The sequence below is a fragment of the Amphiura filiformis genome, chromosome 12, assembly GCF_039555335.1.
Source record: "Amphiura filiformis chromosome 12, Afil_fr2py, whole genome shotgun sequence".
Classification (NCBI taxonomy): Eukaryota; Metazoa; Echinodermata; class Ophiuroidea; order Amphilepidida; family Amphiuridae; genus Amphiura; species Amphiura filiformis.
The window spans coordinates 22,733,816-22,761,044 of NC_092639.1; the positions used below are offsets into that span (position 1 = coordinate 22,733,816).

Sequence of the window (27,229 nt, forward strand, 5' to 3'; positions counted from 1 at the left end):
TTGGTCCAAAACATGGTGTTTTGGGGTGAAAAGGAACATGCACAGGGCAATTTGGGGGCCCACTGAAATTTTTTTGGGGTCCATGGGCATGGGCGCATCAGACCCAATGGTAAATCCGGCCATGGCTGCAAATGTTGTTGTTTATATGTTTATCTTTTATTCATATTATTTGCTACTTCTTTGCTATTCATTTTGTTATTGTTTATCAATCAGATCGGTTTATATGGGTCAAAGTAAATACAGAGTGTTCCAAAACGTCCTTTACTAAATGACGGAAGTCCAAAATCAAATAATGAAAACGGATAAATGCACCCCCAGCAAAAATTTCCAACTAGAATATTTGGGTGGTTTGGAAATGGTGTTAATGCTTTCAATGAAAAAGAAAATTATGTAAACTTCTGGTATCAGAATAATTGTACAAATGTGCTCATTTCAAACACGTTTTTGCAACAACACTTGTGAGAGCTATAACTTCATAGGCTCATTTCATTTCCTCAAGTCATTTGTGCAGTTTTGAGGAAAACAAAAATCTGACAAATTGACTTAGGCAATTTGGTAATGATGCAGTGTTGGTGTTGTGTTGGTGTTGGTGGTGTTGAAATTAAAATAGGCCTATGTGCGTAAGATTTACGTATTCAATCTAAAGATAAAGACAACTTCATTAATATCATGAATATAGTGCTGCGCCTGGGACTCATGGAAGAACAGAGGATACCTTAAAACATCCACTGAATGAGTAACCCAGGCTAAAGAAGAAATAAAATAAACAAACAAACACGTGCTACAAGTCCTGGAATAAATGTCTAAGTCATTGAAATAAAGTTCCTATGTCACACTCAAAGATTTAGGCAGAAAATCATTAAAGTGTTTGAGGGCGCTCTCTATTGTAATAATGTCGAAATCTTTTTGTTAGAAGGTGGCAATTTTGGTGATTCTCGATACGATGCGCCGCCAGCGGTTGCTCTTGCTATTTTTGACCTTCAGAGTCAACATCGCCGTTCAGTCACCATTGGATTTTCACGCGAGTGTAATAATAATTAATAATAATGTTGAAAACAGCTCCATAGAAAATGAATCTACTATACTTTGATCAATTACTATTTTACTGGGTATTTGCGTGTAACATCATAATATTGACATTAAAAACACAAAATGACATTTTGTTCCTGTATTGTATTCGTATTACGCGAGCTTTGGATGTCGACATTTTCCCATTATGCACTGTGTATTTTGACCTCTCCCCAGCAAACGCTGGAGGCGCATCGTATATCGACCGAATTGTTATAAGGATTGAGATATTAAAAGCAAAAAAAAGAGAGACTTTTGGAACACTGTATTATTTTCGTTTAACTTTTTGACCTTCCATGAACACATTTGTTATGTCTTACTAAATTCCGGAAAGCATTATTATTCTTAATTGAATGAAATCATAATATTTTTGTATTGCTATTTTTGATACTATAGAGAACATTATACAATAAGTTATCAATTACACCTATGTGAATACTTTAATTGCTCAGTGAGTTTCTATAAATAAAAGGATCGACATAGTATTTTGAAATAATCCATTGTCCAAAATATCCATACAACAAAAACATTGTGTAGGTTTACATTTATTTACCAATATACCAGGCGCCACTTTGCTGCGTTCAGAAAGGTAAGCCGTCTCAAGCGGTGATTATAGAGATTAATTATATCATTTCTTTATAATAAACACAATTTATTAATGTGCTATTGTGGGAAGTAGCCACTCATGTCGCGAATATCACTGATTTGTATTAATTATAAGACACATTTGCGATATTACAGATAACAGATTATATCAGTCGACTTATTAGAATTACAATTCTGGTAATTACAAATATTTTGTCAACCTTTATTCGCCTCCTCGAGGATCTGATAATCGGATTTGCAATGAAAATATCATCTTTAAAATGATTATGTCAGCTTTTTTACACTCTATAAAAATGAACAGGTAGGCTAATAATTTCATAGATTCTGATCTTAAGTAGGCCTGTGGTAAAATATTATGCTTATATAACAGAAGAATTTGATATGACGTATTTACACTTTACAGCAATACACAGGCCACCAGTCACCAAAACACTATGACATTGTCACATCTTCAATAAGTTTTATGGCCCAAAATAGTATTCTTTTGGTTCGTAAAACTATCTTTTGAATTGCTTCAAACGACGTTTCCTTGTCAATGCGACTAATCTATGCGTTCACTTTACATGTCCGATACATAGGAAATCTCTAATTTATCTTCTTGTCTCATCACTAGGCTTTGTGTGCATTTGGGAAACAATATCTTATCGCCGATGGCGGTTAATACTATAATGTCTTAAGGTTCATAGCTCTGTCGTCAGCAAACAGCGATAAATTATCGCCGATAGTTTTATACATGGTGCCGTGTTTTTACTTGAAAGAGCAGACTTGTGCTGATGTAGTCCAGGAAATCCCTGGATCTATTATCCGACTCCTATGCACTAGCCTCATGTAAATCTGCGAGTCATTTGGCGATTCAATTATTAATGGAGCTCAAAATGTATTCATTATATTAAAGGGGCATTTCGTGATCCACAGCATCATCCCACCTCCCTTTTCTCAAAAAATGTTCTGATTTTTATATCACTAGAAACTTCTGACTACATAATGTTTATGTACAAAACATTTCTTGCAGATTAATTCGTTTAGTAAAAATATTGTGAAATTTGAATTCTGGTACACCAGAACGAATTTAATACAAAGCATCGTCTATGGAACAGTGTAATGCACATAAATGTGCATAACTCGCAAACGCAAAATCGGAATTACCTGAAATTTTGAGAATAAGCTTATTTTTTGGATTTCTACTGAAAAATGTCATAAGAATAGGAAGATGATAGGAACACAAAATACTCCTAGAATTCACTAGTATATCAGTGGGGTTGAGTAGGACTGTGGTAAAATATTATGCTTATATAAGGCCCTTCACAATTAATTCTTAGTTTCCTGTTTCAAGTTTGAAAATAAAGGACGAGGCGACTTTTAATTATTAATTATTAATTATCTATTAATTATTAATTAACTATTACTTTCTTTATTTTGAAAATGTGGTCGTGACTATTATCAACAGTCCATTTGGGCATTTTGACTAAGACTACGGATTTAATTATTTTACCTTTATAATTGATTTTTTACATTAATATTAGTAGGGGACCCTACAATGTTCTTGTTTTATATTCATAATCAAAGTTGAGATAATCAAAAACAGATATTAGCAAATAAAAATAATTACAAAGTTAATTAAAAGATGAAAATATAAAAATAAAAATAAAATAATTAAATATTTTTCCATTCTTGATTTTGGACGCGCGAGGGAAACAGGAAACTAAGGATCAATTGTAATTGGCCTAAACAAAAGAATTTGCTATAAACATGACGTATTCACAGCGATACATATGTCGCCAGTCGCCTAAACACTTTGACATTGTCACATCTTCAATCAGTTTTATGGCCCAAAATAGTATCATTTTTGTTCGTAAAACAAGGGATAAACTATCTTTTGAATCGCTTCAAACGACGTTTCCTTGTCAATGCGACTGATCTATGCGTTCACTCTACATGTCCGATACATAGGAAATCTCCAATTTATCTTCTTGTCTCATCACTAGACTTTGTGTGCATTTGGGAAACAATATCTTATCGCCGATGGCATTTAATACTATAATGTCTTAAGGTTCATAGCTCTGTCGTCAGCAAACCGCGATAAATTATCGCCGATAGTTTTATACATGGTGCCTAAGATTGATAGCGCTGTCGTTTTGAATAGTTATGACTATTCACCGGCACCTTATGCTCGATTGCTTTACTAAACATGCTTAATACTATTATTTACTATGACGTCTACAGATTGGATAATGCTGTCATTAGCAGTTACTGTAGCGATAACTTATCGCCGATGACTTTTTTAGGTGTCATCGAATATTTTTTAATTCAGTCGTTAGCAATAGTGATAACTTACCAATGACAGCTTCACTATCACGGTCACTATAACTGTTTAAAAATAGCGGCAAGTTATCACCGATATATTAAATAGTCAGGTGCCTTAAGATTTATAACTGTCGTTATAACAACGAGTGATATATTTTTGGGTCAATGAACTTGGTTAAAAATGCATTATGTACACATCGATTGTAATTTTGCGGCGAAAGTTTGTGGCGCAACTGTCGTGCATGGTCACTGTCAAGTACGTCCAACCAATCTCAGGATCATTCGCTTGAATGTATAGGTGGTTTTGATATTGAGGGGGATGTGTAGTTATAAAATGTAGTTTTAGCCTATTATCGAAATATTACACAGTACTGAGAAAGTTCTTTCTCATCTTGTCTGGCTTGACACGTAATGAATCTTCAGGTATGAAAAGTTGATGTAATAAGTGATTTAGTGACCGGATATTAGACAAAAAAGTAGTGAATACCTTATTGGAGGTGAGTTAGGCCACAGATACTTTCAGTGCTTTTGAAAATAATTAACTTAATTTGATCCATCAATTCTACGTTTTGTTGGGTTGCGGAAGAGGGCTGAAACAACAACACTTTTGTAAAACGTACATAACTCACTCATTAACAACAATAAAGTAAGCCAATTTTCATAATATATAATTTGTAGAATGAACTTTTGTAAAACATCAAAGTGTTTATTTTCAATAATATATTGATTTAGATAATGAAAATCGATATTTTGGCTGCTTCGACCAACAATTCCACGTGTCTACCCTGAATATGAATAATATCGAACTACAATCGTAAATGAATTAATTTGTACTCCGTAATTTGCTGTCCCAAACAAAATAAATAAACATGAAGTGCTAACAGCGATCCCTTAGGTCGCTTATTAATTTTGCCATTGCCACAACTCTTAAGAAAGCATTATATAGCCCAAAATAGCGCCTTTCTCGACGGGGCCATTTTTGTGTAAAAATGTAAAACTACAGTTTTCGAATACGTCTTTGAATCGCTTCAAACGACGTTTCCTTGTCAATTCGGCTGATCTATGCGTTCACTTTACATGTCCGGTACATAGGAAATCTCAAATTTATCTTCTTTTTTCATCACTGTCTTTCTATGTGTTTATGAAACAATTTCTTATCGCCGATGGCTTTTAATACTATATATGTGGTGTCTTGAGGTTTATAGCTCTGTCGTCAGAAGTAGCAATAAATTTCATATCGCCGATGGTTTCAAAGCATTGGGTCTTAAGATTGATAACGCTGGTGTCTTTTTAAGATATAACATAATAACCATCGTTATAGCAATAAGTGGTATATTGTATATTCTTGTTGCCAATGAACCTGGTTAAATATGTATGTGTGGATCGATGTTTAGGGCGCAAAACAGGTAGTCTAGGAGCAAGGGGTTTTGAAAAATGGTATAGTTCAACACACATGTCAACCAATCTTTGGTACCATGGGGTGTTAATATCGATCCTCTAGATCGCTGCTAGGGGGTAGTGGACTCAAATTGTAGGGCACGTTTTTCGAGGTCACGAAAGGTCACCACACAGGAGTAAAAACTCAAAATGCTTCGATCTTGTTGAAATATATATCAAATTACTCGTCTGATGACAAGAATTTAAAAAATGTATAGTTTGTAATATCTACGACCTATCGTTATTGAGTTATTCTACAAACCTCATTTTAAGGTTAAATAACACATACATCAGACAAGTAATTTGATATAATTTATCTTTCAACAAGATAAAAGCATTAACCCCTGCGTGGTGACCTTTCGTGACCTCTAGCGAAAAACCTACTCTATAATTTGAGTCCACTACCCCACCCCCATAGCAGTGATGTAGAGGGTCTATCCTAACACCTCATGGTATTAAACATTGGTTGACATGGGTGTTGAACTCAATCCTTAACTAAGGCCCGTATGAGATTTAGCTCCTAGACTAAGGGCACTATAGTGTCATGCATGGTTACCGTCCCTAATCTCAAAATTTCGATTGATAATATGACTGATTTGATTTGAGTTTCGGTGCACAGCGCTATGAATTAAGGTTAGCCGAGAGTTTTTCATGCGCTTGATTTCAGAGGGGCGTAAGTTCATAACAGAAACAGCCATGCAGAAAATGAACAAGCGTACCGCGACCGGGACGTAGGTCTACTTACAATAGAATATCGATCCACGGTCAAGAAAAAGGCTATGAAACTTGGCTTGGCTCGTGCCCGGAGCTCGTGAGTCGCGGGGTGTGTGTGTGGGGGGGGGGGGGGGGCATGAGGGGCGGCATACCGGGTCGGATGCCGGGGGGGGGGCACAAGCCGTTTTCGGCAATTTTCATAAGGATTTTATAGATTTTAAAATTGATTGGGGGCACTTCGCGAAGCTTCGTTAAAATGTGTTGATTTTGAATTAAATAGCCTTGATATCTTTGATGAAATCAATGATGCTGCTATTCCCCAGATTACAATGTAATAGGGTACAAATAAACATCAACAACAATATCAAAAAGCAATTATTTGCAAATCGAATTTGGGAAGAATATCAACAAGACAGACTTAGCAGGCCTACAAATTTCTGAATTATATAAAGTGAAAAACAATCAATCACGATTCACTGCAGTCAGCGAATCAATCAAATAAAACTAAAAAGAAAGGGGCAAATAAAGAAATAGTGAGAAAGAAAAAGAACGAAAAAAAGAAAGAAAGAAAGAAAGAAAGAAAGAAATGAAAAAAAATGAAAAAAGAAAGGAGAAAGAAAATTGAGGAAAGAAAGGAAGTAAAAATGAGAAAAGAGAAAAAAAAGTAAATTCAGCCACACGGGGACTCGAACCCACAAAATTGATCATAACATGTTACCAGTCCAACGCTCTATCCACTCGGCCATACATCAGCTTGCGCAATTGACTGTTTTCGAAGCGGATATATAACTATAATTGGATGCAATTAGTACGTGATTACAATCGCGTCCGCACATGGCTCTTAGAATAAACACGCATGTCGGCGCTGAAATTTTGAACGAACTGATGGAGGAAAAACGTTGTTTTTTGCAATACTAGCTTCAATTTGGAGTGAAAATCAAATGGGATAGCAATTGGCAGAATGTTGAGAAATAATGTAGGTATTCAGATGTCTAAATTAACGTCCCGTAATCAAGATATCGATAATTTTACAAAACAGTTTTTTCTCGGGCAAGATTCTCGAAAATGTTCCCCAAAAACGGACTTTTAAAATTTAATCGGTACTGTATTTGGTTCTTCCCCATGACAACATTATTTCTTTAATCGATTTGTAGTACAATACAAAAAAGAAGAAAACAATCACTCGGCGTGGTTTTATACGGGGCACACATTTGAAAAAAACGTCATGGAACGTGTTTTTGATCTTATGAACATGGTGCGAAAAATGGCTTTAAACGAAGGATTTTCAAATTTATTCTAAAAATTTGTCTAAACACACAAGAAAAATGTTAAGCTACATCCAATGCACCAACATTTCACTTGCTGCGATATTTGATTACTGAGAAAACTCTGTTTTAGAGAACAACTTTATACGTCTTTTATACGTTTTTTATACGTCTCTTTGTGTAACCTTAAGCTACTCGTATTATGTCAAAATGAAAATTTCAAAATCAGTGACCTGTTAATATCCCCTATGGATATATCTTTAGAAAATCTAGCAATAACAAGAATTAAATGAAAATATTAAAATTTCTTAGAAAAGTTCAGAATATACGACGTCACTACGTCAAATGCTAACCTGTAGTATAGACATACCTTATGCGCCTGATATATCCGCGTCTGTTAATGGTATTATCTACCACTTAATCTGTTTTGTTTTGATTGTAGATAAATTGGTCCATTTCATTGTGTGCTCCAAAGAAGATGTGCAGACTGTTTCTGTTTCAATAAATGGCTACCGTAGGTTATTTTTCAGCAGATTGCGGGTCTCTGATGTGCATGTGAAATTTATTCTTTTCTTCGAATTGACCACAGAAATAAACAAAATTGGGATTTATCACGGGACCTCAGTATTGCCAAAATGCGATTTTAGGCAAACATTCATGGGGCGCCTTAACGCTCTAAAAGGCTTAAGAAAACAGTGCGGAAACGCTTAAAATTTGCAAATTTTCCTGCCTGCTACGCTTGCAACATGTATCTAGACCAATGCAAATTGGGATCCCCAAAATTTGGCATGTACAAAGGGGAGGGGCAAAGATTTTTTGGCAGGCCGAGAGGGGCAAGCGATTTTTGGCGGGCCGGGATTGGGGGCAAGCGATTTTTGGCGAGCCTTTTGGAAATTTTATTATTGCACAAACGTAAAGAATTAGCTGATTTGAATGTTAAATATCTATAATTTCAATTGCATTTACTGAAATTGGTAAAGTCTATTGTCTCTTTAATGCTCCTCTGAATAGGAGAATTGATTGAACATGAATGGGGGTCTTAAATTAAATATCAGTTGGGGTTCCCATGCTCGTACTATATGGACACAATCTCAGTCCCGATATTGTAGCTCAAATTATAACTTCCATTAACCCCTGATTAACCTTTAACCTGCCGATCTAACATTGCCTCTAATCGATCAGTTGCGTGATATCTTCACTTTAATCACCAATCAGAATGGAGCTTTGCAAATAATTCACCCCAATTTTGTTGCGTGGTAAAATTATTCTAACAATGTTGCTTATTGGTCCATTTGAAAATGATAACTTCTTTTCGACCAATAGGCAGGTAGTTCTCATAGGATTAAACAATCATAGCACAACATTTGACCTCAAGTTGCGAGGTATGAGTTTTTGTTCCCAATGCATTAAAAAAGGGTCACTTCACAATGGTATCAGAATTTCTTTTTGAAACCCCAGGTAAAAACTACAGGGGCATTGTTTGTACTGTAAATAATATTCACACGTGGCAGCTATAACGTAATAATACACAGGTAGTCTGTTGTAAGTATACCTTTAAACACGATATCTTATTCACTGACGCACATACTGGCATAGTTTTTTGTAACATATAGGTGAAGTAATTACAACATTTGGCATCATTGATGAACTCGATATCGACAACTGTAAGAAGGAATTTGGATAAGAAATGTAGTCGTAATTACATTGAGAGGGGTTTATAACTCGATTCACTCACATGTATCGTGTATTATAGATGAATGTTAGAAATAGCGTAATGAGGCACGCATCTGGATTTGTTATTGTAAAAGTGCAATTTTGCTTGATAAATATTTTAATACTTCATTACGATTCCAGAAGAAAAGGGATAACGGTAAATAATTGCTTCCTTTTGTAAGACATGTGAAAACTGATTTTTGAAATGGTTTATTAATAATGATATTATTTTGTACTTTTGTGTATTTTCAGCTGTTACTGTTCGGTTTTTAACGAAGCGATACATAGGCGAATATGAATCAAACATAGGTGAGTAATAACATCCCAAATGTGCTAAGTTTCTTTCAAAGCTAAATAATTTCTTCACAAAAAGTAACGCAGCCGTCTTAAATTCGCATATAGCTTCAGAACTAATAGTATTCACAATATTTTAATACAGAAAGAAAAAAGAAGGGTGATTTATATACGCGCATTGTGATACCCCATTTGCCCAATGTCGTTCAATATTAATTCAATTTAAAAGTCCCAGTTGCCGCGATCAATTTATAATTACGCAAGCATTGTTGCGCGTAAAACCCGCCATTATGAGTTCAAATCAATAAAATAACTGCAACTTTTGAATTCGGGTATTTTACTTTAAAAACACTACTGTGTTGTTAATATTGAACGACTCTGGACGAATGGGGTATCAAAATGCGCGTAAATAAACAATCCTTCTTTCTATGTTAAAATATTATGAACACAATTAATAGTTCTGAAGCTATGGGGTATTTATAACGGCTACGTTACTTTTTGCGAAATCTTTATTTGCACCGTTATTTTTCGCGTTGATATCGTTTTGAAATTATTTTTTCTTAGAGATGGAGATATAATGGCAGACTTGCATTATTTCATATCTTGTTTCAGAGCTGATATTTATACAATAGTTCGATTCAAGTGCTTGATTTCGTTTTCGCTTAGGTTTGTTTGCAATTTGTGACTCTATTGAATGTACTTTGCCGATTGCGTAAGACCTGATCAATCCTTTTGTGTCTTTATGCGCGTATTTGTGGGTCAACCTTTACGGGCTGTTGAGGAAGGGGCGGCAAAATTGAATTTTCTTCAAACACCCCCCACCGGGATAGGAGCAGCCACGGTACGCTACTGGTCTCCTATTCAGAATCACAAAACATTTGGAAGACACGTTCATAAATCATGTCAACAGTATTCACTGAATGAAAATATTCTGGCATTAATAACAAAAGAAATGTATAATAGTCAACACTAGCCACACACATTATAATCGATAGGCTTACTTCCAAAACAATACCCGAAACCAGTGGCGTAGCTAGGGGGGGGGCAAGGGGGCAATTGCCCCCCCAATATGCCATTCCGTCGGTTCAGACGGGACCGTCGGTTCCTTTTGAGTGGTCTACTAAGTGCCGGCCCGGCAAATCATGCATCTGCATCGTCGGCCATGTGAACTTAGGTCCAACTAAAAGTGTCAGTAATGTGACAATTTGATTCAACATTACTTTGCCCCTGGACCCCACCAGGGGCCCTAAGGCGGGCCCCTGGACCCCACCCGTTGCTCGCTACTCTCGCTTTGCTCGCTACGCTCGAATTGTCAATATTACTTGTCGGTTTGTGTCAAAAACTTGCCCCCCCAATATAAAATTCCTGGCTACGCCACTGCCCGAAACGTAGTGACAAAATGATTGATAGCTGTTCCAGTCATGGTCTGCTACTAGAAACGTATCAGCATGATCAGTGGTAGTACCATGAATATAATTACAACTTCAGATTACAAAATCTTTGCAAAAAGGCCCGATTCTCTTTTTGTCTGCGAGCCACAAACTGGAGATCAAAGAATTTAATCAAACAGTAAATGAACATTTCACGATAAAGTCGTAAAGGTCCGCATGTGTAGCAGAGCAATGTTGTTTTCCTCTTTTCTTTCACTAGCCAAAGCAGTGAAAGCACTTCTACTTCAAAACACAATTGTTTTCCCAGCTGTTGTCTCACCTTTTTTCTGTTTAAAATATCAGACTATATCAGGCTTAATTCAAACACCCCCTACTGGACGTGTTAACGCCCAAATGACTTAAGGGTAGACGAGGTATTGTTGGTCGAAGCAACCTAAAAATCGATTTTCGTTTATCTAGATTAATATATTATTGAAAATTAACACCTTGATTCTACAAATCGTATACTTTGAAAACTTGCTTAATTTATTGTTGTTAATGAGTTATGTACATTTTACAAAAGTGTTGTTGTTTCAGCCCTCTTTACAACATAACTCAAGAACCACAGGACCTATAAAAGCATTTCTGTGATATTTGAATTCTTCTACATACTCGAAAGGAAATGAGCAATACAATTTTTTCCGAAGCTCACTACCATTCGCAAGATGTTGTGAACTACCAAATCGCAACACTTTAATATTGTGTATTACCTTAAGCTAATCGTGGATCCATCCATTGCGCTCAATTTCTGATGAAATTGTTTCCCCGGAACCTTAACTGCGGGTAGGACCAGGAAGCTTGGTGAGGCCCACCATAGGTTTTTTTTCAGTAAAATTCATGATTTCCATTTTTGCCCTTGTAAATTAATTCTATGAAATATCGACTCTATGCCTATGATAAAACATTAATTTCCTTTCATATTTAGGAGAAATTCTCATGAAAATCGCATGTCCGGAAAATTTTGAGCCAAAAATCAACTTTGCCTATACTTTTGTACATAGCCAAAATTTTCCTATTTTGAGAGGGCGCGCTCACATTATGACATCATCGCGATTTTATGTGGTGAATGCTTGTACTTATGTTGGCATCTCTGGATAGAGGAAAGCAGGAAACCCAAAGCTATACGGTATATAACGACTATTATAGCAAATTAGGAGGGTGGTTGTAATAGGTTATGTTGCAAAATGTGGCTCAGTAGAACAAGGCTGAAAGTTAAAAGTATGCAAACAGATTGGCAGCCTTATCAACCACTTAACCGCTTAAAATACATTTTTAAACATCGCTAAAAAGAAAATCGATATCGATTTTTCGACGATTTTTTTTCTGTGTGATATAGAGTTTTTGTTTTAAAGTGACATTCTATTTACTGGGCTATGTCAAAATTCACATGGTCCAATTTCTATACATTAAGGCATAAGTAATTGAAAAGGTATTGATTACATCAGGCTAAGTATGGGGACCAACTATGATTTTTTCTAGATCACCATATTATGATGTAGTTGCTTCTTCGCGTGTAGATGCTTAACCGTAACTGAAGAAGAAACGAAAAAAGAGAAGGTGAACAAAGAAGTCACCCCGGGATTCGAACCTCGGACCCCTTGCATGCCACGCAGAAGATCACCGACCTGTAGCCACACGGGTTACTCTTGCCCGGCCAGCGATTCCCTGGGTATATATGTCTTAGGCTAATTGCGTCATCATATCAAGTGCAATGCATGCACGAGCAGTGGTTTTAATAGTGAGATTTAGAGAGACCTGGTTCAGTTAGGGTTAAATGAGTTGGGATATAAAGACTTCGCAGAAAGTAAGGCAGATACACCTGTATCATAGCATCAGAACTTTATTGATCGTATTCACAGTATTTTAACATAGAAAGAAAGGTGTTTTATGTGCGCGCAGTTTGCTATCCCATTCGCCTAATTTCGTTCAATATTAACAACACATTAGTATCTTTAAAGAAAAAACTCCCAATTTAAAAGTTGCAGTGAATTGTATTAATTTGAATTCAGCGAGAAGATAATGGCGGGTGTTACGTATACCAGTGTATACCGCAATGGGCTATTCCAGAAATTAATGGCACCCCCCCCCCCCCCTAAAGAAGACATGTAAGTTTGTACCATAAATTTTTGGGAACTGTTCCTAGACCAAAATTTTGTCCCAAAAATGGGAATTCGCATTTTGACAATAAAATGATTACAGAATTGGGAATTCCCAGTGTCCCTAAAGAAGACAGGCACATTTTTGCCAAAATTGTTGGGAATTCCCAAGCCTAAAATATAAAGGTGTCTTTTTCTTGGGAATCCCCATGTCTTCTTTAGGGTTGTGAAAATAATGACCTTTGGGGGGGGGGAATTCCCAGAGCAAAAAAATGGTAAAAAATTTGGGAATCCTATGTCTGCTTTGGGGGGTGCCTTTAATTTCTGGAATAGCCCAATGCGTGCGTTTCATAACCATTGATGGCTCTAAGTGCAACTTTTCTGTTTTTGTTTCTTCAAATACTGCTGTGTTGTTAATATTGAACGAAATTGGGCAAATGGGTTTTAATAGTAACATCTTGGCTAACAGAAAAAACTTTACTTGGTTTCTTTACTTGTTTGGGCTGAAACGCTATGTTCAATTAACTAAGTCGTCCAGAAAACGAGTTGGGCCACTTTTGACTTTTTCGCGCATATCAAGCATGCATCGTCTAAAATTGAATTACATGATTAGCAATTACATTTTCGCTTTCCAGACAAAAATAAAATGGGTCACGGCGTAAATGTTTTATGCAGTAGAATCAGTTATATCTTGGCTAACAGAATAACTTTACTTTATTTCTTTCCTAGTTTCAGTTCAAACGCCACTTTTTGCCATGTTCGCAGGTTACGTTTCAAGAAAAATGAACTTTCATACTTATCGTCAAAGATTTTAGGACAAAGTTGTTCAAGTTTTTCTTTCACTTAATTGACAGTAGATAAATAATATGATATCTATTTCAAATTTATAAAATAAATATCTCTTCAAATGCCCATCGTTACCAACCAGATGGTTCATGATTCAATCCAATTCAGTCACATTTACTACACAAAGACACGAAAGTGGCCCAAGCTGTTTCAGGATTACTTTACACAATTGGCCATATCTTCGCTTGTAGACAACCGATTTGATTGAAACAAACCTTATGTAGTAGCTTACAACATTACCTTGACGACCAAGCAAACCTCAATACAATCAATAAGTGACATGTTTAACTAATACTATTTTCTAAATTGTAAAAAAAATTTGTTACAACCTGTATACCGTGTACACAATACAGGTTAATCATTCCAAAAAAGTGGAACTCACACAAGTGAAAAGTCCGTCTATATGCTAATCGAATTGCTCTCTCAGTTCAGTTAATCAAGCAAATTTATTTGGGGAAAGGAATAAGCTATATTGGTACAGACAATCAGACATGATATGCGTAAAACAAGGTAGACAATAAACTCTTGGAAGCAATGCCATTGATTTTTGTCAACACCTAGTGTTCTCAAATCGGTAAAGTGGGTCATGTGAAATATAGATCGAGAAATCAGACGACTTGGTTTGGGATATGTATGTTTCAAACGTATAAGGTCGACAAATTTAGTAAAAAGAATCCAAATAAACCACACTTATCATGCTTATCACAAGTTGCCGAAGCAATACTAGAGATGTTTTATTCTTTTATCGTCATTCAGATTTCAAACATGTTATGTAGTATAAATTCTGCATATTTGATGATTTTGTTAAAACACTGAGAGCAATAATAACGTCTGCACTTTGCCATTGTAGGAATAGAGTTATTTGTAACCGATCTCGTAATGGACTAGTCAAGTCAATAAAGATCCATTATTTTACCTCACAAAATACACATGTTCGAGCACCAAACTGATGATTACATAGGTGGGTTTACACCCACCTAGGTATTGGAATCCAGATTTTCTTCCGCTGGCAACAGAGACTCATCTATCAGGGCACAGTTCTTGAACCCCAATATATTTGTATATTCATTGAATAACCTTTGACAAATCAGAGTCTATGGACAAATTTGGGTACAAAAAAACTCATACTCTGTAACAAATTCAAAATGCTATGTCACTTGCACATATAATCATTTCCAATATCTGTGACTATATAGTGAGCATGGTCAGAACAGAGATCAAAAGTAGAATCAGACTTGCAGCTGGAAGTTGATTCCCAATTGGGTAATAAAACCACAGCTTGCTGCAACTCTAATTTCACTGACCTCCAAGCAGGTGATGTCAGCCACTAATACTCCGATTTCACCATTCAGAAGTTCACTGTTGTTGTGGATATTATAATGTGCAGATGATGAGCATTGATCATGTTGAGCTAGGTACTGTTTTGCTATCCAATCTTTCTTCTTTCTTCTTCTTCTTTCTGACAATAACTTCAAATTGCTTCTCCTCCAACATGTTACATATACACCCTACAATTATGTCACTTGCACCACACAGACCCTAGAAAGTTCTATGGTCTGTGCTTGCACATATGTATCGGCTATATAGGGTCTAAACAGAATTGAGGTCAAAGGTCATTAAGAGGGCATTTCCGGTATTTAACCAAATACCTTCAAAATGCTTCTTCTGTCACATATTATATATAGTACAATGATGTCATTTGCATATGCATCGGCTATACCACACGCCTATAACTTGCATACAGAATTGGGGTCAAAGGTCATTAAGGGGTAAAATCTTACAATTGTATTATCTGGATATATGTAAGGGGTGTGGGGCTCAAACTCGGTGACGACAAATCTCATGACCAGGGGAACGTTTTGCAGGGGTCAGGTCAAAGGTCATGCAGAGGTGAAATTTTAGAAATGCATTTCCTGTACATCTGTAAGGAGTACGGGGCTCAAACTTGGTGACAACAAATTTAATGATCAGGGGAACATTTTGGAACACTTTGCAGGGGTCGGTCAAAGGTTATCTGGGGTTAAATCTTAGAATTCACTTTCTGGATACCTGTAAGGGGTATGGGACTCAAATTCAGTGACAACAAATCTCATGACCAGGGGAACATTTTGCAGGGGTCAGGTCAAAGGTCATATAGAGGTCAAATCTTAAAATGTCTTTTCTGGACATCTGTAAGGGGTACGGGACTCAAACTAGTGACAACAAACTTGATGACCACAGAAACATTTTTGAACATTTTGCAGGTCAAAGGTCATCTGGGGTCAAATTTTAAAATTGCATTTTCTGGACATCCGTAAGGAGAAAGGGACTCAAACTCGGTGACAACAAACGTCATGACCAGGGGAAAATTTTTGGAACATTTTGCAGGGGTCAGATACCTCCACAACACCAACACGCCCCACCTAGGTTTGTGGTCTATGACCATCATTTGCCACTAGTTGTTTTTCATTTTCCATTCCTTGTTCTCTACTTAATGTAGGTTTGATTATTATTTTTTCTAAAATAATACGGATCATATATGTCATTAAGATGCAATAAATGTCCTTAGAGTTTTAGCTTGGGAAATGATGAAAGAATATTCCTCTTTTTAGATAGAAGATATGAAGAGGGAAACCTCGCTAAATGGCAAGTAACCCCTCGTCTTAAACACGAATTACGAAGGGGCTGTATAATAAACACAGCCAAATTAAAAAGTCTCCACTAGTTCCATCCCCATTTAATCAGAGTCTGATGACTTTATGGCAAAATAATTTATATAATAATTTTCTATACACTTTCCTTCGAAGGTTGATACCAAATTTGATATCAAAAGTTTCATCATCGTGAGCATAGGAACCGTTGTTTGGAAATTCGTGCAACTATTCCTTTTCTCCGATCGGCACCAGATAAATCGACCTTCCTTTTACGCGCTATTAACCAATCAAGGATCGTAGGGAATTTGATTGACAGTGACGTCAGACGCAAACTAGTCTTTTTATCTCTGTCTTCAATTATAGCTTTAAAGTCATTTGGGTGTAAACACAACTCTGTTATTATGCCGGATGACCGCCCCTCCCCCCCGACTCCGTAGGATGAGGGTTAAATAGATTATCAGTGATCTGGCAGAACTTACAACCAAACATTCAGATTTGTGCATAGATGTGCCAATGAAACGAACAAATAACACATGTGACCTGTTGCCACAAAATGAGCGTAAAGTCGGTAGTTGGTAGTTTCGTGACGTCGTGGCTGCTGCATTGGAGTTCTTTGTTTCACACGCACCTGTTCAAGCCAATAGTATGCTTGTATGTCCTTGGTACAATGGGCCATTCACGAAGGACATACTACTGACTTTACAGGTGCGCGGCAAACAAAGAACGTCAACTAAACAGTCAGGATGTCTCGTAACTGCCAACTTGCGACTTTACACTCATTTCGTTGTAGCAGGTCACAAATATAGAAGTAAACTGATAAAGACAAAATCTGTCTTCAAACAAAGGGTGTGATAAAAGTTCGTATTTATATTCATACGTGTGTGCAGCTGTCGAATTCGAACACCTTGGTTAACATACAAACGATATAATTGAAGACCGAATTAAAAAGACTAGTTTGCGTCTGACGTCAGGGCAAAGGCGCGCCGTGATTGGTTGCTGACCTGCGCAGTACGACATTTTTGGTCTGGTTGACAGGACGTCATACACAAACTAGTCTTTTTAATTCGGTCTTCAACTATAGCAGTCATCTTTGACCATTACTTTGATTTTATTTTGTTAAATCGCAGACACTGGAACTTGCAGTGTATGTAGTTAAATGATATCCCTTCGAAAATATGCCTCTACTTCAGCCTGGTTAGAAATACTGATCGCTTCTGAAGATAATTTTATAATTGCATGTGCATTTCTTGTTGAGTCAACTTACGCACTGAAGTGTCCAATTCCCAGTTGCTAGGAAGGCCATACAATTACCGCATTTTCGAGTACCGTGTCGAAGTACCAATACTACTTAAGCTTTGTACACACTGCTTTCTAGGGTCCGCAAAGTAATACAAAATGTGTGTACACCGTAGCTGTCTTTTTCAAATAGCTTTTAAATGACAGTGATCATTTATCGAACTGCAGCTGTATATACCGACCTTTTGTGGTGATTTTAATGCATATCCTTATTGGTGTTAAACATTGGTTTCTTTCAAAGTAGGGGTTAGGGTTTTTTAAGTAAACTAACGAGCGAAATTGTTATTAGTGTGGAGTGCTATTTCATACTTCACATTTTGCGTTCGGTTCTGACCCACCCTGCTAGAGCTGAAGAAGTAAGCCATAATCCGCGGTTCTTTTCAAAATGTATGCCCAATGTACATGTATTACCGATTGAAATGCGTTTGCACTTTCGAAATAGTCACACAAAACAGAATGTTTGATCAAGAAAAGAGAGTACTCAATCTTTCGCTTCCATTAAGCGCAGAGAGGTTAATTTAGTTATAATTACCAATTACCAACTTGTGAAGCGCTTTATTATTCTTTGCAGCTAAGGGGATTATATCATTTAATCAAAACTAACAGTATGAAAGATGTAAAAGATCAATTAGATAGAGGAGTGATCAGTGATATAATAAACTAGAACACTGTAAAATTCATTCAAAATGAGACTATGCATTTTTGGAACAAGTGTTAATGAAACGAATGTTGAACGTGAAAGAATCTGATGATGAGGTTAAAGTACTTAATTTAACGTGAAAATGAAAATGGTGAAGGGAAATTATTTTAACAATTTCCATTCACCATTCACCAAATGAATATGGTGAGTGGAAATTATTTTAACAATTTCCATCAATCATTTTCAGTTTGCGTTATGCGCCATTGATATAATATGACATAGAAAGCAGTATACCGGTAAAGATATGCAGCAACTTACTAATTCTATTTCAACAACTCTTCCTATACCTTTGTACAGGAGCCAACCGTTGTTAAACCGTGATGAACCCACACTTTTACTGTAGCGTATACGCGAACGCGAGCGAGACTACGCGTTACGCGAGAGCGCGTAAAATTCGTCATGCCTGGAACCTTTGTGCGTATGCCAGCTTACAAGTTGAATTCAGTATTTTTCAGGTAGCGGCTAAACATTGCCGTTTTATTCTGTAGTTTTATTGCTGTTATCAAAAGAGAAATCATCGAAGTTTTTGCAAGGCTGAGTGGCAATGATTAACTGACATTCCTCGTAAAATAATCGTGAATTATACGATATTTAGCTTCTTTTCGTCGTTGAAAGGGATTCGATCATGTTTCACCGTTGTTCATCACCGTTTAACAACTCGCGTTCGGCGCGTCTGCGTGGTTTACTTCGCTCGGGCTAGCTGCCCTCGCGAAGTAAACCACGCAGACGACGCGGCCGCATCGTTGTTAAACGGTGATGAACAACGGTGAAACATGATTGAATCCCTAAGTAGAGTACAGCAGAGTAAGGGCAAAGGAAGTTGTGATTAAACTATTCGTCGACATGATGCAAAGCAGGGCGCACTTGTCGTTTTTGTTAGCAGTAAAAAGCTGGGCCAATTCGAGCAACCATTACTAAAAATGAACCCACAACACACACTTGTGGAAGCACACCATTAAATCAATGCGTCATTCCAAATTTAATGAGTTCCAGTAATTAAATATAAGCTTTTCAGGTATTTTGGGCTACTATTTCGACTCGTAATCGGAGAGAGTAGTATAGTATAACTTCAATAAAAGTATAAGGTTCATACATGAATACTTGAATTGCTATAATATAAAGTTATCTTTCACAATATCGAGAAAATAGGTCCGCGAATATGCTTGCAGTCTTGCGAGCTGATAAAGTGAGGGCACTGTTTGCGTTCTTGTGGCGAGAAACAACTACCTATACATTGAAACATATATAGGCTACAACATAAAATGTTGGTTTATTTTGCAACCATCCAGTTTCACGCACGCTTTTACACGGCGATCATTGCCTGCGTGCTGTGAAACCGATGGTTGCAAAATAAGCCAAAATTTTATGTCGTAATAAGCTCTGAAAATGATGCATCGAGCACCTTTTGCTGTAGCTGATATAACTTTTATGTTATTGAAACTTATAGCCTATGTCGTACATACTTAGCGTTTTTGTTAGCAGTAAAATTCTGCGCCAACTCGGTCCACCGTAATACTGAAAAAAATTATCTCCTGTGAATCTTGGAAACCTTGCCTGTCATTATAAACATCTCAAAAAAAGTAACTAATCCCCCTTAAATAATGTAATGGCCATTATTCAAAAAGGGGCTATTGTATTACAAATCTGTAAAATGCGTTGGAAGCAGAATTTATTTCTGCGCATTTTGACACCTCATTTAATTCGATAGCCCAGAAAACAATAAAACACCAGTCAATTTAATGTAGTGAGGTCCAGATTTGAAAGTTGCACTTACATACAAATATTTAGAATACAAAAACACTGAGATATCGTTACTCAGATTTCCTTCCATTACACTGAATACAAAATCAATACAATTTACTGCAACTTTCAAATCTTGGGTTACATTGATTTAAATGTACGCTGTGACGTCAATATTTAGTCAATTGCTGCAAATGAGATGTCAAAATGTGCAGAAATAAATTCTGCTTCCAACGCATTTTACAGATTTGTAATACAATCACCAGTTTTGAAAAATGGTAATTATTTAAGGGGGGTAGTTGCTTTTTTGAGATGTTTATTACCCACCTTATAAACGGCACCTCCTATTGCACTGATTAAACTGGAGAGACGTTTGCTGTCAATAATAGGAAAGGCATGTGACAGTTTTGACCTGAACCCAAGATATAACTCTCCGTTGTAAACAAACCAATCCTTTAATGAGACAGTTTACAGAGAAACAAGTCGATTGTTCTGTACATTATCATCAATTGCCAATAAATGCAATTTCTATTAACATCACCCGACTTATTTTGTGATTTTTCTGATTTCAATTAATCTACAAAATCCGCGCACACACGCACCAGAAAAGCAAAGTTTATACTTACCCACATATCTTCCAAATGTATTTATTATCTTTTTATATTTTTGTATATCTCGTTATTATTTATTACTGACTTTTTTAAAGGGTCCCACTACAACACGTTTTTAGTGGCATCCTCATCATTTTCACCGTGTTACCCGGTGTTTGTATAAAGCTTTTTCATAACCATTATAATTATTCGTATGGTTGAAATTTGATGTAATACAAGTGTACTGAACACCAACAAATTCCCCTCCCCTCCCCCACTCACTCAGCCCACACACCTCCACCTCCACCCACAAGTCATGTCTACATACCAGCTAGCTACAAAAGTATTTAATAATTTTGCGCAACATTCTATCAGTTACACAATAGATAGTGTGATAGTAATTATTAGCTCCATTCTTTTCAATTTACATTACGTTACTTATATTTCGATACAAGAGCTGTTAACACCACAACTGAAGACATTTTGACGATGGTAATGATGTGTTTGGTCATAATTAATCATATGCTTAAGCTCTGTGGATTAATACATGAATACGATAGAGTCTTTATTCAGGACACCCAGACACAGGAAAGTCAACATTTTGATCAAAGTTGCTCCCGACAGAAAATCTAAAACTCTTGCTGTTAATGGCGAGGATGATATTATGACATAATCATAAGGATGATCGGTGACTGGCAATGAAGTGATTTAATATACTGTTCTATGCGTGATTACGGTATATCGCGGTCCTCAGTGTCTTACTAGAATCATCATGATCATGTCTGTGCAACACTGCGGTTAATTTATTTGTAAGTACTTATTACGAAGTGTTCAATTCAGCGGATTAATTGCAAAATTTGTTATTTTCACCTTACTAGCTTTCTCATCATGTCATACATAATTTAGTGCGTTGGCATTCATGCATCCGTGGGTCATCTGTTCTTAACATATCAACCAATAACAGCAAGTTGCTTTGGGCATCTTGATATATCCATGTGTGGGCTTCAATCTGTGGTAAAAGGGCAACAAGACTATGCTCGCATGATTTTTTTATTTTCACCAATTTTGATGAACAAATGACCTTTCAAGACTAATTGAAAAGTATCCAAGTTCTCAGAAATTGTTTTATGAATGAAAGACACAGGGCCAGAAGTATATCGCGTTTTTGGCAGGTTTACATGGTCCAATAACCATCAGATGACTGACATGTGGTAACAAAGGAAACAGTCACTGCAATTTGATTATTTCCCCTATGATTGGCCATTCAATACTTTCCTGTGATACACCATAGTCTTTTCAAATATAATCTGTGTACAGACAGATCACTGTGTGGGTATCATTATAATAGAGGCGTGTCCAAAATAAGTTAACACCCCTTCAAATATGAAGATATACTGAAGACCCTATGGTCTAATATTTTCAATGTGTATAACATTTGTGGTCCCATGCATACTTGTAAAAGTAAATGTAGATGACACATGCAGCACCAATGGAGAATCAAATGCATTATATATTGGGGAAATCGGCTGACCTTTTGGTGTAAGGTTGAAAGAACACTTAAAAGAATCGGAAACGCCAGTAAGGGAGAAAATTCACACGCGCTGTAAGAAAGGAATCGGTTGATGAGTTAGCTAATCACGGACGACGTGTCACAACAAAATCTTATTATTGATTGGGAGTGCAGCAGCTGAGTGCAGCAGTTTCAAATACTGTTAACTTTCCTGTCCCTGGATACCCTCACAAAAATAATTGGATTCATCGTAACATCATCGTCATCAATCAGTCAATCAATCAATCAATCTATCAATCAATCATTCAATCAATCAATGCGTAATAATTTTGTAAAAGCTATTGCGCATTGTTTGATTAAAAATCAATATTTGCAGCAGAATCAATTCCAAAGCAGTTGTTTTTAAGCGTGCTTCTGGAATTGATTTCACAGTCTCTCATTTTCTTATAAAATCGTTGGCTTGAAACTATTGACCACCTGTTTATTATTAAATTTTGAACCGATATACTTCAGCTCCGTCCTGGTGATCTTTGTCAACATTATAGCAGCTGCAACAACTATCAAAACAGTAGAAAAAGAAGCAACAAGAATAATAACATCATAAAGTAGCAACAACAACAGCCACTGTATCGTGAAAATAGATATAATATTAAAGGGTCTCATTTATATAGTGTATGTGATACATCACTTTACTGATACATATTTACTTTACTTCACTTTTACTTGGTATATGAAACACTCAACATGCTAAGAGAATCGGGTCGAAATATTTGGAAACGAAAGAGCCCCTTTATTTGGTGGAGTGGGTGTTGTAGTGTGTGTCAGTCACATCACCTTTAAAAATGAAAAGAAAAATAACAAAAATATTGTCCTGTGCGTCTTCCTTTTTAGAAAATGCCATGTTATGGGTCCAATTATGATGAGAAATTGCACAATTTTGCGTGTTTCGAGCAAATATCTCAATTGTTGTGTGTTGTGTCCTTGTGCAAGACGGCTTAATTCCCAATTGCTTCACTCCACACAGGTTCAAAATGGGGAGCTGTTAACGTGTAATCACAATCTAAGTTGGCTTTATATCCAGCAAACACAAAATGTTTTTAAAACGTTTTAAACAGGTTATATTTTGGGGGTACGGGTTTGGTTTTGGTAAACACGGGTTATATAAAGGTCATGAAAACGTTTTAAAACGTTATGTATGAAAACACACTACAAAAATTTTAAATGTTTTATTGTAAATTATTTTTTGCAAACATATATATTTTGTTAACACTCAAATAAAATTGTGTTAGAATATTTGCAGGAAGTTAGCAAAAAATGTTTTTGAATGATATAAAAACACTTTATACCCTTTATATAACCCGACATTTAAACGTTTTATGGCAACCTTTTCTAACCTTTGGCGAATGATGTCAAAAACGTTTTGTGTTTGCTGGGTACGCATCAGATGTGGACTTGGTGAAGTGGAAGTGATTCTGACATATCCAAATGGGCAACGGGTTGTCGAAGTGTGCTGGTACTTTTAAGTACACTTAAAAGCGCAGCGCACGTTTAATCACTAACCAACATTGAAAAGACAATTTCTGTAGGCATTACTTTAAGATCAGAAAATGTACCATGAATATATACTGCGCCAATAAAGTATCCTTACACTTGGAAAAATAATCACAAATCCCAAACTGAACAATATATGGGTAAATTTGTTTTTTTAATAGATGCACTATTTTACCCTGCACATTATGACACCACATTGAATCCGATGTGACTTCAAGAAGCAAAGTTACAAGCATTTGATTAGACGAGGGTCCAGTTTTAAAAGTGACAAACTAGCCTATTCAAGACTCCACAGATTAGACATCTGGTTTGAGTGTGGTGAATGGCTAATTTATGCGTTTGGCTTTAATTTAAAACAAAAGGAACAAACGAAAACTGAAACAAAAGAACTGACAAATAAAATGAAAGTTATGAAAAGTACTGAGAAGTAAAAAGTGAAATAAAACTGCTTTAAATAACGCTTCATTGAAGAAACTGTGTTGTCTCTTTGTTGCGCTTGTTGGAATCTTTTTGCGCCTTGTATAGGCCAGTTTGTCACTTTTAAAACTGGACCTTCGTCTATTCAATTGCTTGTAACTTTACTTCTTGAGGTCACATTGGATTCAATGTGGTGTCATAATGTGCAGGATTAGATAGTGCATCTATTAAAAAAACAAATTTACCCCAATATTGTTCAGTTTTGAAATTGTGATTATTTTTCCAAGTGTAAGGCTATTTTATTGGCGCAGTGTATGTCTATATCCATACATCGAATAGATATCCGTATGTTTGATATCATTTTTATCTAGATGTCTATAGACCACCTGGTTTATTATTAAGTCTTAAACCAACATACTTGTTCCCGACGTGGCTTTGGTTGGCCAGACAGGTAGAGATGTAAAGGAAATGTCAATGGGCACTATTAAAGGTGTGCTATGAAGTTACTCATGTCAAATATTTGAAAGAAGCCTTTTTGATGATATATGTGTGCGACAGATTATAATTAGTTAACATTGCTTATTGTTTCACGCATGTAAAATAATGTTTATTTTCTGTTTGGGCGGGTATAATCTGATAAAAATAGTGCCTCGTTTCAAATGTAGATTTAGTTTTGGTTTTGGTTTGGTCACGTGGTTTCCTATTATCCTGCCTAAGCTCTTGACTCACATGATTATTGATATCTTTGTTTCTACTTTTGTTAGAATTTGTATCAAGGAGATTCGGTTTTCATTTCAGTTTCTTATACAATGGAGTAAAGAAGAAAATCACTTGGTTTGAAATTACCTAATCTAACTATACAAAAGAAATTTTAAAATTTCGCAGTGCAATATTCACGAGGAGAGAAATTGAGCAAAAGGGGGCGACTCAGGTGATATAAACAAAATCGATTCATGTCCTTATCGCATGGATACAACAATCGATGGTATATGACTTCCGATATAAACTAGAGACTTTTATTGAAGCAATTTTTACTGGAAAAAATTAGAAGATAGAGGGGAAACGAGCGAGAGCGTGTGTGGGGAGAGGTAAGGGGAGGGAAGTGAAAAGGCAAGGGAAGGAGAGCTCGAGATAGAGGAGATATCGAATGTAGGGGAGGCGAGGAGGGGGAGAAGGATACACTTAGGGAAGAGGGGGTTATATAGGTAGGGAGCGGGGAACTTAGGTAAGAGGTATGGGTTGTGCTTACCGGGAATAATAAACCAATTCAAATCATCTCCATGCATCGTTTATGTTTCATACAAACAAACAAAGCCCCTCCCCCACCCCTCAATATACGCGCATGATTTCTAGGCATAGAATTCGGGGTGTAATTATACGGTGACATGAAAGTATGCCACTTACGACAGAGAGCATCAACTTGATGAGCGCCCGCCTTGATAGATATCCGATAATGATTATGTTAGCACAATAGGCTATTATATACTTATGGTTATATACCCTATACTGTGTCCTCCTAGCATAATAGTGTTATGATTGCAGACAAATCCCTTGATTTTTGGTTTCTGAACCAAAGAGAAACCAAAACTTATAATTTGAAATGAGGGAGTGTGATACCGACCGGGCTTTGACTAATTATCATGGCATTTGATAAACCCCGATCAGGAGCGTGTAATACGTGTGTCTGACTTATATTCATTTTCTCTGTATATTGAATATTAAACAAGATTCTGATATTTCATTTGCAGATTATATTTTCATATTTAATTGCAACAGCAAACAATAATAACAACGGAATAAATGATTGAATGAATGAACAAAAACAACGACAATAAAACAACAACAACAATATAGTACATATGTTCTTTGGCATCCTTAAACCTGAAATGAAACCAATTTGATTGGTTCCATTTTGTCTATACCCCCTGTGGTTCAGACGAGGGGTCGAATGTCACAGTGGGGGCAAAACTTAAAAATAGTCCCACCATGTTGTAACGTTGTAATCTCAAATTATTCCTCTTATTAATTGTCATATTTTTCTACGGTGCTTAGTTCAGGAGTTGTGAGTTCGAATAAGTCAAATGTCACAAATTTCATACACAGAGGTCAAAATTAAAAAATGCTGTATATTAGAGCCTGATAGAACTGATATTAACTTTTGGCCCCATTATGACCTTCGACCCCTCGTGGGAAGTATAGGCGGCCTAGAAAAAAATGGAACCAAATCTAGTTTTATCCTTTGAGGTGTAAGGATGCCATTGGTTCCACTAATGTAGGGAAACTATATGCCAACTCAAAAATCACCCAATAGCGACCTGTATTAATAGACAGTGCAGCTTCAAATCAAAATCGTTAAATGTATTTTACTAAAACACCATCATCGTTTAGGCCTCTACTTCCATTTTCACCTCCTTCAATTAGTCTGTGTTGCATATTATATACCATACTGAATCGTCTTCACCTGTTCTTGTTTTTCTTTCAGATCTTTTATATAGACAGACCGTAGTCCAAAATGATGTACCTATATATATGGAAGTACTAGACTCTAACTCTCAGGTAAACATGGTAAAGTCCACACTCATAATGCTGCGGCTTAAAAAATTCCTTGGTTGAAATATTTTACCCAACAATTTGTTGCATATCAATTTGTAAGCGCTCTTTAGCAAAAGTCATAGTTCATTAAATTGAGGGGTTCAATATAAAAACGACCTATCACCCATTTTGGTAAAAATAAAGGTCACCAAAGGTCATTATTACAAACATGAAACATCATGCATATAACTTAGTAAAGTTGTAAAATCAACGTTTTAAGATGTGAGATTGTTATGTATTGTATTGAAAATTCGCACACAAAAGTCCAGTTTTCTCAAAATAACCCAAATGTGGGATAGGTCGTTTTTATATTGAGCCCCTCAATTTACAACCGTATGACAAAACAGGCGAAAATAGTAACTTTTTGCACAAGATTTGCAATTAAAAGAGAATTGGCCATTGCTCATAAAATGAAGCTAGTATATGA

The 27,229-nt window shown here is 36.3% G+C and overlaps 1 protein-coding gene across 1 annotated transcript in view; it reads left to right on the forward strand.

Annotated features, from left to right (window-relative positions):
• LOC140166707 (uncharacterized) overlaps nt 1-26,823 on the forward strand; it is a 92,861-nt gene extending 66,038 nt beyond the window's left edge. Inside the window, exons 2-3 of the mRNA XM_072190206.1 lie at nt 9,360-9,416; nt 26,693-26,823. Coding sequence (XP_072046307.1) covers nt 9,360-9,416; nt 26,693-26,823 — 188 coding nt within the window. The remainder of the gene's footprint in view (nt 1-9,359; nt 9,417-26,692) is intronic.
• The last annotated feature ends 406 nt before the right edge of the window (nt 26,824-27,229 follow it).